This window comes from Pipistrellus kuhlii, unplaced genomic scaffold (assembly GCF_014108245.1).
Source record: "Pipistrellus kuhlii isolate mPipKuh1 unplaced genomic scaffold, mPipKuh1.p scaffold_m20_p_1, whole genome shotgun sequence".
NCBI lineage: Eukaryota > Metazoa > Chordata > Mammalia > Chiroptera > Vespertilionidae > Pipistrellus > Pipistrellus kuhlii.
Window position 1 is genome coordinate 30,196,444 of NW_023425404.1, and position 18,274 is coordinate 30,214,717.

An 18,274-nucleotide genomic window follows, 5' to 3' on the forward strand; every position below is an offset into this window, starting at 1 on the left:
TTGCCTATGGGCATGGCATAGCGGGTTATGAATGTTGATTTGGGGTGAATTTCTGGTTCTTGGCAGGAGAAATACCCCCTTTCAAAGCCATTTCTTTGTGTGCTAAAACAAGTAGTCCCTATGTGAGAGAAAACTCTAGTGTTTTAATTCATTCCACTTTTTTTTTGTTAATCCTCACCCAAGGGTATTTTTTTCTCCATTGATTTTTAGAGTGGAAGGAGGGGAAGAAACAAGCATTGATGTGAAATAGACACATCAATTTGTTGCCTCCCACATGTGCCCCAACTGGGGCTGGGGATTGAGGCTGCAAACCGAGGTATGTGCCCTTGTCTAGAACTGAACCTATAACCATTTAGTCTGTGGGCTGACACTAACTAGTCAGCAAACCCAACTAGGGCCATTTATTTGTCTATTAATTAAATTGGTTGGGGTGACATTGGTCAACATGAACATACAGGCTTCACGTGTGGATTTGTTACAAAATCTATATTGCACCATGTGCCCACTACCCAAAATCTCCTGTCACCTATTAGGACTCCCTTATTCCCCTACCCCTTCCCTCTGGCAACCACCACACTGATGTTTGTGTTCATGTTTCAGTTTTATGACCCATATATGGTTCTTAAGCTTTTTCTGACATTTCATTTAGCAAAATGTACTCAAGGTCCATCCATGCTGTTGCAAATGGTGCCTTTCAATATTCCATTGTGTGTATGTACCACATCTTTACCTAGTCTTCCATCGCATAACACTATGGTTGTTTCCATGTATTGGCTACCACGAACAATGCTACAATGAACATAGGGATGTATATATCTTTGCAAATAAGTGATTTCAAGTTTTTCAGGTATATAACTAGGAGTCAGATTGCTGGGTCATTTGGTAGTTCAATTCTTAATTTCTTGAGGAATCACCAGACTGCTTTCCATAGTGGCTGTACCAGTCAACATTCCTACCAGCAGTGAATGAAGGTTTCCTTTTCTCCACAACCTCTCCACCACTTACCTTGTTGATAATGGCCATTCTAACAAGTGTAAGGTGGTACCCCATTGTAGTTTTAATTTGCATTTCCCTAATTGCCTGTGAGGTTGAACATCTTTTCTTATATCTATTGGCTGTTTGTATGTCTTCTTGGGAGAGGTATATTTTCAAGTGTGCCGGAAGTTGGGCGCCATTTAACTTCGAGGTCTTGATCTAATATCTAGAAGGGTTCACAAAACCTGGAGAAGGGGCTGTGCGTAAATTAAACGAGTGCAGAGACTAAACAAATTTTGAAAGGCATTTGGGGGAGGGGCGAAGAGGCAGAGGAGCCTGGATAAAGAAACCAAGTTCTTCTCATCTCAGGACCCCTTGCTTTTTATTAACACAATTTGTCCTAAGGCAAGGTGAAGATAGACACAGAATCCATTGTCATATTGGGGAATTGCCTTTGGTTGTTCAGGTGTTTGGCTAACGGAAGGCAATAACATGTAGATTGAAATGGCCTGAGCTGTCTGGTAGCAAGCAATCAATTTATGTATCCTTTTCAGGTTTGGGGAAATGCCTTTCAGCCATCCCAGCAGGCAGTAACATATGTGACTCAGCCCTTGTTGAGTCCCCAAGTTCATGCCTTTCAATGAAACTCTTGTAATTATGACATGCTGGAATTGGCTTCTGGCACAGGTGCTCTGTAGGGCTCCCCTCCCCCACTTTTTATTTTTTGGTAATCCTCACCTGACATTTTTCATTTTAAAAAAATATTTTTTATTGATTTCAGAGAGGGAGAGGGAGATAAACATCAACAATGAGAGAGAATCACTGGCTGGCTGCTTCCTCTGGGAAACGAGTCCACAACTGGGCATGTTGCCCTTGGCTGGAATAGAACCTGGGACACTTCAGTCTGCAGGCTGATGCTATCCAATGAGCCTAACCAGCTGAGGCAGGACAATTTTCCATGGATTTTAGATGGGAGAGAGGGGAAAGATAGAAATATCAATGAGAAACACCCAGATTGGTTGCCTCTTGAATTTGCCTGACCAGGGCCTGGGCTGGGGAGGAGCCTGCGACCAAGATCTGTGCCCTTGACTGGAATAGAATCTGGAACCCTTCTATCTGCAGGCCAATAATCTAGCCACTGAGCCAAACCCACTAAATGCAAGGCACAACCCTAGATCCTGGAAATATGTATTATGACTATCACACAACTCAGTATTTTTGTTTTAAATGATTGATTTTAGAAAGAGGAGAGAGGGAGAAACATCAGTTGACACCTCCTACATAACTCCCCCATCCCCCTCAATCAGGGATTGAGCTCCCAAATCTGGGCATGTGCCCTGAGGGGAATTGAACCAGTAACCTTTTGGTGCATGGGATGATGCTCAATCAACTCAGTCACACTGGCTTGGGCAGAGCACACCACTTTGCATTTCTTAGTGCTTCTTTTTCAATTCTTTTGGCATATCTAAATAGCAGAAAGTATGTACATACAAAATAAGTTCCTAAAATGGTTTTAGTATTGGCCATTTTTTAAAAAAGGCATTTTTCTTCAAGATTGTTTAGAAAACTAAAAAAAAAAAAAAAAATATGACTCTAAAGAGGGGAAGAGAAACATTGTTGGGTTGCCTCCCACATACTCCCTAACCAAGGACTGAATCTGCAACCTGGGTATGTACCCTGACTGGGAATTGAAATATAGTGGCAACCATACTTTGGTAAAAACTGCTGTTTGAATTGAAAATTGCTGGGGCAATTTTCCTGTGCCTGGGACCATAACCTTTGGAGATTAACCACTGAATTCTGCTTCTGCAAGATAGGGCCACATTCCAATGTCCAGTAGGATGTGACTGGGAACGACCCTGCGGGCTGACCCGTTTTTAGAATATAGTCTTTAGGATTTAGAATTTAGAACAAAGGAAAATTCCTGTGGTTTGAATTGTTGCAGAGTTCCCTAGCAGTCAGCCGGTGCAGGGGGAGAGTTTGGAGAGACTTGCTTTGTTCATTGCGCAATGGGCTTAGGGAGGATGAATTCAAATTCTCAGCAAGGTTACAGGCAGAACTTCCTTTCTTTTTTTTATTAAAGAGCCAGCCCTATGTGCACTTAGTGGTTATCTCAATGCTGGCCTTAAAAACAATACAGTTCTATCCAATTGAAAAAGTGCACCAGGCATGGTATTGAGATTGTGGGCATATCTGGTCTCTGGCCTACAAGGTCAGACAGCAACATTTTGTCTAGGAAGAACAGCAGAAAATTCCAAACAACAGTTTGTTGCAAAATAGGGGTTTTCCTTCTCAGAACCTTTAAAAAGAACTACCTGCCCCTGAAGCAGCGCAGTCGTGTGGAGTCCGCCTGTGTGTGGTGCTCTTGCGGCTGTCCTGGCCAGATATTTCAATAAACCTTTGCCTGCTTTTTTTAACCCACCACACCTTTTGATATATGGGATGACGCTTCAATTGAGCCACTCTGGCCAGAGCCAGTCACTGATTCCTTTATTTTGAAAGTTTGAATTGTCCAATATGTGTAAAGTGCATTCTTGCAGCTAATCAATAGCAGCATTTTTGTTTATAAAACCTTAAGAAATATTCAGCCAAGAGCTGGAAAAGTCACAATATAAAAGAAAGTATGATTTATATATCTTCTTCCTTAATCACTCAAGATAAACACTTTGCATGAATTAGTTTATGAGTATACAAGAAATATACAAAAAAACCCACCATATCATTATTAAAAAAGTCCAGACGGCAATGAAAAGAGGGTCTTTCTTTGCTGTTAATATTAAATATGGCAAGGGGTATAATATTAAAAGTTCGTTGAATCCTAGATGTCTTTGGGAAATCTTTGATCTAGGCCAGTGCATAATGTATCTGAGGTCTGTGAGAGTCAACAAAGCTGGACTTCTCCTGGCATGGTTTTGGAGAAATCACCAACACAATGAAAATGTTCTCTCATTACCGAGACTGTCAGTTCATGGCTTCTTGCGCCTAAAATGCAAAAACAGCATTTAGTGTTGAATTTTGCTATCAATTTCACATTCAGGGTAATTTAATCTTTAGGAGAGCTTTAAGATAATTCAACCAAAGGACCTGCACGCATGTATATGAGCATAACCAATGGACAGAATGGGGAGTAGGGGAGGAGGGCATGTTTTGGGGGATGGGGAGAAGTCAATGGGGGGAAAGGAGACTTATGTAATCCTTTTAACAATAAAGAATTTAAAAAAAGATAATTACTGATTTTATCGTGGGAAATATTCAAGTCTTCTGAGAAAGCAAATAACTGTTACCAAGTATGCTTATCTAGTATTAAACTTAAAAACAGGACTTCTTCCCATCTTTATCCTGCTTCAGCGATTTTATATATTGCCTAAGGAATACATGTGTTAAATATGAACACATGGACTTAGTAAAACTCCTTCTCAAATATTTACTAATATGAAAAAAGACTGTGATCTGGAATGGTCTTTAGAGATCATCCAAGACTCCTGGATATGTGTTTAATAGAAGAGGGAAAGTATAAATTTCACCATTGTTTTACTCTAGTGAATACTTAATTGTATTAAATGAGCTATCATCTCTGACAAAAGCCTTTAAGCTCCCCTCCTTATAAGTGATCTCAGTTCAGCCTCTGAAAGCTTTGACCATTGGCAGAATGTGAACAAGAGTGAGCCAATCTTCCATCTCCTGTTCTTGCAGCTCCACTTGCTCTTTTTTTTTTTTTTTTAAAATATATGTTATTGATTTTTTACAGAGAGGAAGGGAGAGAGATAGAGAGCTAGAAACGTCGATGAGAGAGAAACATCAACCAGCTGCCTCTTGCACACCCCCCACCGAGGATGTGCCCACAACCAAGGTACATGCCCTTGACCGGAATCGAACCCGGGACCTTTCAGTCACAGACCGACGCTCTACAATTGAGCCAAACCGGTTTCGGCTCCACTTGCTCTTATCAAGCCTCCCAAGGTCCTTGGCCCTGTTGCTGCCCACTGCAGTCTGCCAGTAGGCCCAGGTATTCCAAGGGGTAAGCAAAAACCACTTATGACCTCTGAAAAGAAGTGGATGGCAGGGAGGAGGGTGGTGTTGGAAGTACTAGAGGGGAAACATATAGGCCCCAATTACCCAGTACTCACTTGGGTTGTGCATGATGCTGATATCCAGGTCCCAGCTGAGACCCTGCTCTCATCTCTACAGCCACAGAGCACTGATAGGAAAATGACAGAGGAGGCAAAGATCAGTTCCTCTCAGAAGTCTATAAAACACAGTTCTGTTTAGATAGGTTCCATCAAGGTGAACTCCACCTTACTTTTCTAGTTCAGCACAGGAACCTGTTAAAATACCAGTCAGGTTCTGCAGCTTATTTGACATAGGCCACAAAGACTGTGATCTGGAATGGTCTTTAGAGATCATCCAAGTAAATTTCCTCATTTTAGATAAAGAGGAGTTCTTGAGAAATTAGTGGCCACAGCTTGCCCTGGCTGCCACCTTCACATATGAGCCTCTTCTTAGGAATAACAGTTCCATAGCAAAGTTCTGCTTCTGAGAGATTCCCCTTAATCTGAAGTGAATTCTTGTTATCCTAGGGCAGCAATTTTCAACCTTTTCTCATCTCATGGCACACAAGCTAATTACTAAGATTCTGCAGCAATACTAAAAATACTTTATCTGACAAAAAAAAATTATATACTTTTGATTCATTTACAAAAAATAAATAAAAAAATAATAGTAATTATCCACCCTTTTTGCTCCAATGCGATTTTTTTAAAAAAAAATCAGGTGCCTACACATGTATGTAAGGATTTCTGGTACCAAAAATTAACCAAACAAACATAAACTTATTATGTGACATGACCAATAAGATGCAACTTCAACATTATATTACCTATATATTTATGGTGTAAGACAGGGCTGCACTGGCAATGTGAGATCAGATGTCAGCTACTTCAAAGAGCATGAAAAGCTAAGGCTGTGGGGCTTAAAATATGACACCCTTAATTTTTATTAAGCAAACAAGTATTTAATTTTTACCCCTACCCTGGTTTCTACATCGGTCCATTCAGACTCTGCACCATCTGGTTGGGCAGGTGCTACTGTGGAAGATCTTCGTTTTCGACTGGAAAAAGGGGAAAACGATGCAACAATTATTTTTGTATCTAACAACAGACAACATTAGAAATAGGGGAAATACCACTCCAGTTTTTCAGAGAACAAAAACAATATTTTTACAGGCTAGTCTATTCCTGGAGAATGAGCAGCTAAGAAAGCGACAGCCCTCTAAAGAAAAACGTTTGATGATCACTCACCCAGTCGGTGATTCTTGTTTCAAAGTCTCAATATCAGTAAACTGAACAGCTTGTCCGCCACCCCGTGTTTTGTACACATCACCCTAGAGCCAAGAGAAAAGGTCACCATTACACTTTCATACATCCAAATAGTAAACATACAGATATACTATAAATTGATTCTGCAATCACAAAACCAGATGGTGCTTGGGACTGCTGGGCTTGTTCTATTAAAATACTTTAGAAATTTGAATACATCTTTCTCACTAAACAAGAGGTCTAATGTGATATAATTAGTACCATTCTTAATTGCAGAAAATAGTATTCCTTTTCATTCAACTTATCATATAAAAATTATGCTTAAGATCAAGAAATTTGACAGAAATTTCTAAATGTTCTAAGGCATTATACTTTCTCGTGTGCCATTCCCTTTATATTCAAATAACCGTCTTCTAAATTGAATTTAAAATTTAAAACTTTTTTCTAGTCTTATCTTTTACTTCCCTGATTACTCATTGACTATGTTCAGGGGGAAATTCTTCAATAGACAGAAAAGGAAGGGCTTTGGGTAGCTCAATCCTAAGTAATTTTGATAGGTCAAATTTTAATGTGGGCTTTTTATCTTGAACTGACAAGAAGCAAAGGTAGTTCTTTGTTTAGGTTTACTTTTTAAGTAGGGGTTAAAATGAAATACACATTAATTAAAAGTACATAATAAATCTGGTATTCCTCTAACAAACCTGAGACTCTAAGCTTCATTAAATAGAAAGCAAATTTAGTCTTAGTCTTGGTTTACAGATTCACATCCTAAGCAGTTACTTTAGTTTTGAGATATCATATACCCATTTATGTCCCAGTGGACATTGCCTGTGTGTCATCAAAGGAATGGAAGGGCAAATGGATTTTTGTTGGCTTTTTGAACATTTTTTCACCTATACAAATTTGTTTTTACCTTAATTAGTTTAGTTTCAATCTCCCCATCGGAGGCTAGTTCTTGGTGGGTCAGCATGTACTTCTCACACTTAGCTAGTGTCTTTTCATTGGCAACAGACACTGTGATGGCATGAGGGACATGTGGCTGCATGACTGTTGCAGTTTGCACGTTAGAGGCAGGCTTATGATCTACCCATCTGTCTCCTGCAGAGCGTGATCGTCTGTGGCGGAGACGCAGTGGTGGTGCGTTCTGATCAAGTTGAAAGGAATCAAGAAACAAGCATAACCCAGAATTAATTTAAGGGTATTATTAGAAGTGCAGCAGGTTTGGCTACATTAGTTGCTGACAATAGCAAAAACAAATGTATGAACTTTTTTCAAAAGCTAAGTATATTATTCAAATGCTATAAATGTCCTCTTTGAATTTAAAAACAAAACCAACAAGCATCTTTTAACACCAGCGTGTATATTATATATTCTACCAGGAACTTCCCTTTCAACAAAGAATGGAAGGAAAAATTCTGGTAATGCTGTTAGTCTTTCCTGTGTAGGTAGTATTTAAGATAAAATCATTTCATATTCTTGATCAAAACCCAATATTTGTGTTTGCTATTGTGAGGTAATCTATTAGGCCCACAACTATGTTAAAAGCTTCAATAACATCAATAGAAGCCTAAACATTTCATAGATCTCTAAATAAAAGAGAAAATATGCCTTATACAAAGACAAAAAATAAAAAATAAAAGCTGATTGGGCTGTATAATATAAAATGCTAAAGAATGTAAGGTAAAATTAAGAACCCCGTGTATAAAATAATTAAACAAGTATAAATAAAGTAGTTCTGAGTATTTTCTGAAATTTTAAAATCTCTAAACAGAAGTTCATTAAAAAGTCAAATATAACAATGGCTATAACATATCCCCACCCCCCAAACATTTCATAAATGGTTCCAAGAACCAGATAAAGAATATAATGTCAGCCCTAGCCAGTTTGGATCAGTGAATAGAGAGCCCTGGCCTATGGACTGAAGGGTCCCAGGTTCGATTCCGGCCAAGGGCACATGCCTGGGTTGTGGGCTTGATCCCCAGGAGGGGCTTGCAGGAAGAAAATTTGAAATGATTTAAAACTCAATAAAATATATTAAACTCAACAAAATATATTAAAAAACGAAGAATATAATGTCAAACCAATCTCTATCATACAATGAAAAACTGAGTCCAAGTCAAATGTCATGTAATTTGGAAAAATTAAATTTAGTATATTCAATTTGAGAAAACATATTTCACTTAAGACATAGTTAATAGTTGGAAGCAATGAGTTATCTTTGGTAATTTGCCAATATGTTTGTTTGTAAAACTGAAAGCAAATGACACAGTGTACCAAAGGCCAAATCCTTCCAAGCTAGTTAAGCATGAAGACCCCAATATCAAAATGCTTATTTAGAGCCCTAACGCATTTCCCCTATATAATTAGAAGAAACACATGAAACACTAATGATACATCATGACAGCATCGAACACAGGCAGTACAGTTTGTCCCAAAAGATGCCCAAGCTTCACAGCAAGCAGGAAACTTTCCATTCCAAGACAGTCTGGCTCTCACGATCTACCATTTAGCAAAAGTGACAGTTTTCTTAAGCACATTTAGCAATAAATATATTCTGAAACAAGCTTCAGAAAGACCTTACAATCTACTACAATTTATGAAATAAATGGTATTTAAAATTTCATCCTTACTGAAGTATAATTTCAACCTTCAGGACATAATTTTTGACCAACAAACCTAAATGCATAGATACTAGACTAAACTTTTCTGCTGCACTTCTTAAGAGATTTTGATTTCAAATGAGAAGTTCAAGTATCTCTAGTAAATCCTCTTAAATATCTCCTAGCTAAATTAGGTGTTAAATTAATGTTGACCAGGCATAAGCATACCATGAGTAGTTTTATCTGTAAGCTTTCATGAAATAAAGAGGATTTACTAGAGTTGATCAGAAAGACCAGTCACCATAATTTGCTCCCTAAAAAGGTTTAAAGCAGAATCTGCAGAGTACAGAACTTAAGAGACTTTAAAAAAAAATCAAAGGCAAATAATTACAATAAGATTAATATGTTTAGAAGAAAAAAATTTAAAAGAGCTATATATTAAGATTTTACTAAATGTAAGTTCACACTAGTAACTTGGTTCATTTATTCAGATTTAGGGGGAAACTTTACCTTCATCCTTAAGAAGAAAATGTAAATGTGAATTTATTTAAACACCCTTGATTGAGGCAGAGCCCTTGTAAATTGAAATAAAGGCCTTGAAATTAAAAGCAATTTATTGGGCATGCAGACCTTTAGTAGTTATAAAATAACTGGCCTGAACTCTTCAAAATAGTCAATGTCAGGAAAATCAAAAAAGAGCCGAGGCCCTAACCCGTTTGGCTCAGTGGATAGAGCGTCAGCCTGTGGACTGAGGGGTCCCAGGTTCAATTCTGGTCAAGGGCATGTACCTTGGTTGTGGGCACATCCCCAATAGGGGGTGTGCAAGAGGCAGCTGATTGATGTTTCTCCCTCATTGATGTTTTTAACTCTCTATCACTCTCCCTTCCCCTCTGTAAAAAAATCAATAAAATATATATATTTTAAAAAGAGCAGAGGACTATATTATACTAAAAGAGGTTAGAGACATAACAACCACATGCAAAGCATTCACCTTGATAGAATCATGAATGGAAAACAAAAAAACTGTTACTGGGACAACTGGGAAAATGTAAACATGAACTATATATCAGAGGACATTTATTCATAGTTAATATTACCTTTCTTTAGTGTGGTAAAGATTATGGTTATATAGAATTATGTCCTTATTCTTAGGGATAAAGTATCATGAAGTCTGACTACATTCAAAGGCTCAAGGGAAAAAATGTTTACGTATCTATATAAAGTAATAACTGCTACATCTAGGTAAGGGGGAAAAATATACAGTACCGTTCTTTCAACTTTTCTTTTGGTTTGAAATTTTTCAAAATAGAAGTTGAAAAGATAGTTTTAAAAAGTAAAAGTCAAAAAAATAAAAGTTCAAAAGCAGCAGCAAAAAAAAAAACTAACTGGGGAAGAAACCATAAGAAAAAAAAATGTGGAGCCTGACCGGTGTGGGTCAGTGGTTGAGCATCAACCCATGAACCAGGTCATGGTTGTATTCCCCGTCAGGATACATGCCCAGGTTGGGGGCTTAATCCCAAGTAAGGGGGCAGGCAGGAGGCAGCCAATCAATGATTTGCTTTTATCATGGTGTTTCTCGCTCTCTCCCTCTCTGAAATCAACAAAAAAATGTATTTTTTAAAAGAATCAGAAAATGTGCTACAACACTCATGTTCACAAGCTCATTAGCTTATGCAACTAAAAGGCAGAGTACTCTGGCCTGTGCCCTACTGACCTGACCCTGTGTTCACTGAACACAGGCATTAAAAAAAAAGTTTTTAGTATTTTTTGTTATTATTTTAAAATCTTTTTTACTTTGTTTTTATTGATTTCATAGAGGGAGAGGGGAAGAGAGAAAAACATTGACTAGCTGTCTCCAGCATGCCCCCTACATGAAACCTGGGTGTGTGCTCTGACCAGGAAAGAAACCATCACCTACTGCTGCATGGGATGATGCTCAACCAATTGAGCCACTGGGCCAGCTTCTTCAGCTCAAGAGCTAGGCCTCAATTTTGGGATGATTTGATCTTTCAAATGAATATAAAAATTAGACCTTGTTTATAATGGATCTCACCCACCTTTCTGTCGAATTTTCTTTAAAAATTTTTTTTAATTGATTTTTTTACAGAAAGGGAGAGGGATAGAGAGCTAGAAACATCGATGAGAGAGAAACATCGACCAGCTACCTCCTGCACTGGGGATGTGCCCGCAGCCAATGTACATGCCCTTGACCAGAATCGGACCTGGGACCTTTCAGTCTGCAGGCCAACGCTCTATCCACTGAGCCAAACCGGTTTCAGCCTGTTGAATTTTCTGAACCAAGTTATAAAAACACAAGATTAAATTCTATTGCTATAATGCTTTAAAAAACACTGGCACTAACCCTGTAGCATTGATCCTCTTCTACTTCTATCTCATTCCTGAATGTAGGAACCAACTCCCTGCCTTCAGTCCAGTACATCCCTCGCCTTCTGTCTGACACGATACAAGTTTTACTTTGTCCTGGCTCCTGCTGCCTACGCCTTGCAATGGATGTGACATTGGGAGGTGTGTTGTACGAAGGAATTTTCTGCTCCCATTCCGAAATACAGGAAGCTACTGAGATGCTGCTGCAAGAGTTAGAGCGCCTATGTAGTTGTGGTTGGCTCATGAGTTGCTGGCCGTTGGAAATCTGAGCAATATAGTTATCAGAAAGCTAAAAAAATTGAAAAGAAATTAATGAGCAAGACTGAAAAACTGAGAGAAAGAATTCATTACTTTTCTATAATTTAACACAAAGATATTGTAATTATTTGTACTAAATTACATTTTTATACTAAATTTGTGTTTATACTAGATTAAAACAATTAAATTGAAGTCTGAGAAATATAAGTAATATAAAACAAAAAGTTGATTCTCATAAAAACAGTCACCTAATCTAACCCTAAATTACTACACAACTACAAATAACGTACAGGTACTGGCGATGGAGAAACAGATCTTGGAGTAGCTTTTTCTCGATCCCGCTCCCGAGAGGGTCTCTCTGGCTTTTCAGATTTGGGTTCAGTAACAATAGCCTTCAGTTGTTTCAGTTTTTCATCTTTCACCCAGAGTTTATTTTGCATCTCCAATTGTTTAGCTGCCACTCGCCGCTCCTATGGATTATCAATAGCAATAGACGTTCTAATTCAATTACACTATACAAGTACACCACATTACTAAACACTGTCATAAAAACTATAGTTCTCCAATTCTTCCTGAGTAACTATACTCCATAATGTTAACGAATTTCAAGGGCAGAGAAAGGAATGAACTGAATAGGCAACTATTGCCGCCACCACCAAAACCCTAACCCAGGAAGTCATTCAAAACACTACAATTTGAAATAAATCACCCATCTCTGCGATAGGCAGAGGGATGACACTCACGCATTCTTTCTCCCACTTCATTGTTGTTTCCGTCACCATGCCTTGCAATCTGGCTTCTAGTCTGCGTTTGTCAGAAAACTGTTGTTGAAGTTTTTGATTCTGGGCTTCAAGTTCCTGTTGCAGATTGCGCTTATCTTCTTCATAGATAGTAGTTGTTTTCTCTAAAATTTCAATCTGGAAGGCAGACCATTATGTTCAATAATTAGCATGTAAATATTTCATGTAGCTTTAAAACAATCTTTTATAATTAGTTTATGGCAAGCAGAATTGTGGAAAGAAAAAATCATAGATAAAGCATTTTCCTCTAAAATTTCATCTGAATTTACTACCTTAATTCCTAGAAATGAGAACTTTTTAAACATGTTCTTCACTGAAAAATGAAGTTATAAACGATTTAATGTAAAAATTATTTCCCCCTAAAATTCAGGCCTCCTCCTCCTTCTTCTTCAAATACATTTTTATTGATTTTTTTACAGAAAGGAAGGAGAGGGATAGAGTAAGAAACATCAATCAGCTGCCTCCTGCACACCTTCCACCAGGAATGTGCCCGCAACCAAGGTACATGCCTTTGACTGGAATCGAACCTGGGACCTTTCAGTCCGAAGGCTGACATTCTATCCACTGAGCCAAACCAGTTAGGGCTATTTTTTCTTCTTCTTGTCAGCCAGGTCATCCTAACAGTCTGAGTTCCCAAACACTGGACTGCTGCTTGCTTGGGCCTAAGTCTTTAGTCACTGGGCCTGTGCTAGTGGAGGTTGGTCAATGTTGGAGAAAGATGTTGCTTTTCCTATATCTATCATGCCTCAGGCCCAGGTCTCTGGACAGATGACTATTGTTCTGGCAGTGAGAAGGGCACCACGGATTATATTGAGAGGTGTGTTGTACGAAGATGGAGTCAGAACAGACCTTGGTTCATCAACCTCAGTAGAGTTCTGGCTAAGAAAGAATTCAGAGCCAACACTCAAACAATAAGACAGTTATTTAGAAAGTCACAGAGGTAGAAGTGAGCAGTGAAGAAAATAAGTTAGAGATGCAAAAGGGGCCTTTGGAGCTTAGGAAAGACAAAGCTAAAGGTCACATGTGGGGGTGGGGCGGGGGATGGGAAAGGAGCGGTGGTCCTCCACAGGCAGAGTGCCAAGCCTAAATTTTTATTTTTAAATTTATTTCATTATTATTTTTTAAAATTCTCAAACGAGGATATGTTTCCATTGAATTTAAAAAAGAGACGAAGGGAAGAAAAGAGGGTTGAAGGGAGGGAGGGAGGAAGATTGCTTGGTTGCCTCGATATACTCCCATGACCAGCATTGACAGTGCCACCTTTTGGTGTATGGGACAACACTCCAAACAAATGAATCAATCAGCCAGAACCTAAAATTTTATTTTTAAGGTTGTTTTGGTTGAGATTAACTTATCTCTAAAATGAATGTTCCCCCCTAAATGATCCTCTATAAATGAGTGAACAAACATATATTGTTCCAGTAATAAGTTAAAAAACCAAGCTATAATCAAAGCTAAATTCTAGAAAACCCTTTATAAAGCTTACTTGTTTGGGCCAGAGAACATTTTCTTCAACTGTTAACATCTAACTCATAAAATTAAAGAGTATAACATCTCTTTTATGCTTTTCACTCACATTTCCTCTTTTTGGGGGGTGGTAGGTTGAAGATTAGTAAATAACTAAGTGATAACTCTTAGCAGTATTTACAGACCTGGAGAGCATAAGGATTAAGTCAGAGAACAGGAGCAAATAGCCATTCTAATAGTCAAAACCAACCTTATATTCTAAAGTTTTGGTTTTTTTCTCCAGTCGTTCTATTTCCAATTTTTGTCCTGATATCACCTTTTCTTTTTCATTCAGTTTTCCTTGAATGGAGTATTCTTTATTTGAAACACCTTTGTCAAATTCTTGCAACATACCTTTAAAAGTAAAAGCTGAAACAAAAGCACGCAGGTTTTGTTTATTCCAATTCCAAAATACAAACACATTCATCTCTTTTAGCCGATACTATAAAGTCTTTCCTTTTGCACTATGACATCCCAATCCTTATGGGTAAATAACTGGCTTTAAAACAACAAATACAAAACCAGAAATAACATATTTATCCTAGGAACAGAGCCAAATGGAATCCCTAGTCACCATTTACTAGTTATGTAACTCGGGCAAGTTATTTTTCTGAGCACATTTCCTCGTTTCAAAATGGGAATTTAAATACCACGTATCTCATACCTGTTTTTGGGTGAAGATGAAAATAAATTGGTGATGGTGCTAAAAATAGATACATTACTGAGCACTATGTACCAGGCTGTTCACTCTTCCACCTGATTTTCTTTCTTTCTTTTTTTAAAATATATTTTATTGATTTTTTACAGAGAGGAAGGGAGAGGGATAGAGAGTTAGAAACATCGATGAGAGAGAAACATCGATGAGAGAGAAACATCAACCAGCTGCCTCTTGCACAGCCCCTACTGAGGATGTGCCTGCAACCAATGTACATGCCCCTGACCGGAATTGAACCTGGGACCTTTCAGTCCGCAGACCGACGCTCTATCCACTGAGCCAAACTGGTTTCAGCTTCCACATGATTTTCATAAATTATCTCACAACACCCTCTGAAGTAGGAATAATTACAATCCCCATTTGCAGACAGGGGACTAAGAAAGAGAGGATTAAATAATTTGCCCAAAGGTATAGTTATAAAGTGCCTTGGAAATAAGTACCTAGTAACAACTACAAGTAGCTATTATTCCTTTGTGTACATCACTGTTAGTTTTAAAATGGGAAAGAATACACACCAACTTTTTTCATTTGCTTTACTTTCTTGGGGGGGAAAAAATCCATGGGAAAAGTTTCTTGTTATTCTAATTAAACAATGCCTTAAGCACTATTATACAAGTGCAAAGAGAGACAAAATAATCCTTTCTTAGAGATCCACCCCACTTCAAAACTCAGATTCATTGCAAATTTCTAGAGTTAAAATGATTATAAAAGGTTTTGGCCTTACATTGTTTGGTAAACTCATCAATCATCATTTGTCGTAGCTGATGGCGTTTCTCTAATGCTTCAATAAGCCTGGGGAGAGTCTGCTCATCATTGATATCCAAAATCTCGCAGGGCGGCAATGGTGGAAAACTCTGTAAGACCACGTCTGTGACCAACAGTTCTGTATTGAATTATAGAAAATTATAAAGGGTTCCACAGGAGAGAAAGAACTTATTTAAACAAGTTTAACACTGATTAGAGCTACAGTCCAATTAACTGTGTTTTCTTACGTTGTCATAATTATACATTTAGCTGTAAAGAGAAAACCAGGAAAAAAATGAGTTATATGTAACAAAAGAAGTCTCATTTATATACTGATTCAGATTTCTTTTTGCACTTGGTGCTTGAGGGTAAGGGAAATGAACAGTTTTCTCATGTGACATAGATTGTAAAGACAGACAGACTAATCAGTGAGCAAATAATCTGATTCCAAAACATACCATCTCCAACTGGACCTGCCCGACCGTGGTTCCGGTATCGCCGTCCAGGTGTTAAACCGCATATTGCCTTATCTACTGGTCTTGCAACTTCAACTTCCTGGGTCACTTCTGCAAATCTCATGACTTGCTAAGACACAAAACAAATGGGAGATTTTTGATTGTTTGTTCTTCTTGTTTTTACAAATAAACCTATCTCAAGTCCTGACTTGGAAATTACTATGACACAATATTAAATTGGCCAATAGCTCATTTCTGTAACTGATGGTTCTGCAACAGTTTTTTAAATGTTCAAAATGTCATTCTTCACAGACAGTTGATAGTGTTTTCTCTGTAGAAACCTGAAACTGTATAGGATAAATACATTAAAATTACCATGCTTTCTTCATAATCTTCAGCCTTTGGATTCACACACACGATCATGCGTACTTTTCCTTCCCCATCAAAGTAGTTCTTGAACAGATGGGTTAACTTTGAATCTCGATATGGAACCATCTATAAATACATTAAACTCCAAATAAACATGTAAGGCAAAAAAAAAGCATACAAATAAAACTATATACATGAAAGGCTGTTACTTACCTTGTTAGTTCCATACATTTGGTTCTCTCTCAGGACTTCCATACATGTTCTTAGCGTCATTAGTGATTGGTTAATGTTACCTAACAGAAAAATATACACAGAAGGCATCTGAAAAAAACGTGTAGTCTGTTTGGCTATAAAACCCCTATTACATACAACTATTAGACGGAATTAACAGATTTTAGTGGCTCAATTTAAAGAGCTGTCCATGCATGGTCTGGCAGTATTTTAATAGCATTTTCAGGAGAGGTTGAATACTAGCTTTCAGGGATTCAATGAATGCAACATTATACTTCATGACCCATTTTCTTCCAAATCTTAAATTCCGTGAAATAGTATATTAGATGTAGATGTTTAATGTCCTCATATAAAATATGATCTCTAAAGCATAGCCATTTCAGGCTACAGCTGGCTCTATCAACACTGAAATTTCTCCTACACCCAGAGGGGCTCCTGTTTCTAAGTCAAATGCCAGCTAATACTTGTCCCTTCCACTAAACTTACAAGCATTTCTTAGGTGGCTTACTTGTTACTTTAGACCACTCTTGTTTGGATTTCTGAACTAAGACAAGTCTGACAGATTAATCAAGCCTCCAATAGCACAGGAGATCTCACCTGCATAAACCCCAAAAGTGCGTAAGAATTTGTTTATTTTGGAACTCTGATTAAGGTTGATTAACTCAATCATGTTTTCATCCTTGGCTACCCTCTCAAAACACATGGCTCATCTGTACCCTCATAATATTCCATGATTCATGATTTATTTTCCTTTACCCTCAATTCCTAATGTTCTTTCTTCTACCACTGTGCTCTCAGGAACATTTGTTAACAAATGTTCCTAAATCCTCAAAGTTCTCATAGAATGATCCACTCATTTCTTTCCCTCATGGTCAGGTGTCCATACTGTCCATGCATATATTTCAGGGAGTCTATGGGAAAGTCACAAATTATTTGTTTTTATAGCACTTATAGTTATTGCTAATCTCAAGATATTTATATTCATTACTACTTTGAAAGTATGTATTATAGTTACTAGACCTGCTGCTGGGTTTTTATTTAAAGCAGTACATAAATTACTATGTTTTAAGCATACTTTAAAAAAAAGTATTTCAACCTAATTGGTTTCCTTTACAAACCTATGTATTTTATGTCAGATATTAAAAAATATTCTGGAAAATGTCCACAGGCTTTACCCTGTACCCATGGCACAAAGCCCTGAAACCTTACCTTTATTTTCCTGTAAGGGTAGTGCTTTCCCCCTGCAGCACTTTTTGAGTAAAAGCTGCTTGTTTTCTGAAGCCCCACATTTATAAGGATGGTGAACAGAGGGAGGCCAGCAACGTTTTCCTATTTCCTTGCTATTGCCTTGTAATATCCCTCCTACATGTAGCCAGCTCCTGGGTCATTTCAGTGTGCATGCCCCAACCACAATCTTCTTTTCTTATAGCTCTCACTCCCTAAACTTGTGTTTCTCATCCATATTAACAATGATAGTCCTTCCTGTTTCTTCCCCCTAAGCATCTGAACCGTCAGGTTTAAAACAAACAACAACAACAACACCCATAAACAAATAAACCCCTCAGGTTTCCAGTTGTTCCCAATCCAACTACACCTCTTTCCACATCAGGTTTATCCTTCTTATGATCTGAATTCCAGATTCCTGATCTTCTTATACAGTAGTCCTCCCATATCCACAAGGGATACATACCAAAACCCCCAGTGGATGCCTGATTCCATAGATAGTATCAACCCCTATATATACTATGTTTTTCTCTACACATCTTTATTTATAATAAAGTTTAATTTATAAATCAGGAGAAACCAAAATGGCAGCATAGGTAAACATCTGAAATTGCTGCCTCGCACAACCACTTCAAAACTACAACTAAAAGACAAAATGGACATCATCCAGAACCACAGAAAGACTGGCTGAGTGGAA

At 37.9% G+C, this 18,274-nt stretch overlaps 1 protein-coding gene and 2 long non-coding RNA genes across 8 annotated transcripts in view; 1 reads left to right on the forward strand and 2 right to left on the reverse strand.

Annotated features, from left to right (window-relative positions):
• Positions 1 to 3,448: 3,448 nt before the first annotated feature.
• Positions 3,449 to 18,274, reverse strand: part of KIF23 (kinesin family member 23) — a 39,699-nt gene continuing 24,873 nt past the window's right edge. For 2 of the 5 annotated variants that reach the window (XM_036437576.2, XM_036437569.2), the window contains 13 exons: positions 16,336 to 16,415; positions 16,129 to 16,248; positions 15,757 to 15,883; positions 15,279 to 15,437; positions 14,051 to 14,208; positions 12,277 to 12,450; positions 11,824 to 12,003; positions 11,253 to 11,564; positions 7,204 to 7,434; positions 6,273 to 6,355; positions 6,004 to 6,082; positions 5,103 to 5,173; positions 3,449 to 3,957 (listed from right to left, as the gene is read on the reverse strand). In XM_036437576.2, the coding sequence (XP_036293469.1) occupies positions 3,942 to 3,957; positions 5,103 to 5,173; positions 6,004 to 6,082; positions 6,273 to 6,355; positions 7,204 to 7,434; positions 11,253 to 11,564; positions 11,824 to 12,003; positions 12,277 to 12,450; positions 14,051 to 14,208; positions 15,279 to 15,437; positions 15,757 to 15,883; positions 16,129 to 16,248; positions 16,336 to 16,415 (1,790 nt within the window). In that variant the 3' untranslated portion in view covers positions 3,449 to 3,941. The remainder of the gene's footprint in view (positions 3,958 to 5,102; positions 5,174 to 6,003; positions 6,083 to 6,272; positions 6,356 to 7,203; positions 7,435 to 11,252; positions 11,565 to 11,823; positions 12,004 to 12,276; positions 12,451 to 14,050; positions 14,209 to 15,278; positions 15,438 to 15,756; positions 15,884 to 16,128; positions 16,249 to 16,335; positions 16,416 to 18,274) is intronic. The other 3 variants (XM_036437588.2, XM_036437585.2, XM_036437589.2) reach the window with 2 other exon arrangements.
• Positions 4,906 to 12,589, forward strand: LOC118718745. Of its 2 annotated transcripts, XR_004987913.1 has the most exons (3): positions 4,906 to 4,993; positions 7,395 to 7,488; positions 11,300 to 12,589. It is a non-coding gene; the product is annotated as an uncharacterized LOC118718745 (long non-coding RNA). The 2 variants fall into 2 exon arrangements; XR_004987914.1 differs by lacking the exon at positions 7,395 to 7,488.
• On the reverse strand, positions 14,513 to 15,082 carry LOC123652267. Its single transcript, XR_006741498.1, has 2 exons — positions 14,856 to 15,082; positions 14,513 to 14,595 (listed from the first exon to the last, which is right to left on the reverse strand). It is a non-coding gene; the product is annotated as an uncharacterized LOC123652267 (long non-coding RNA).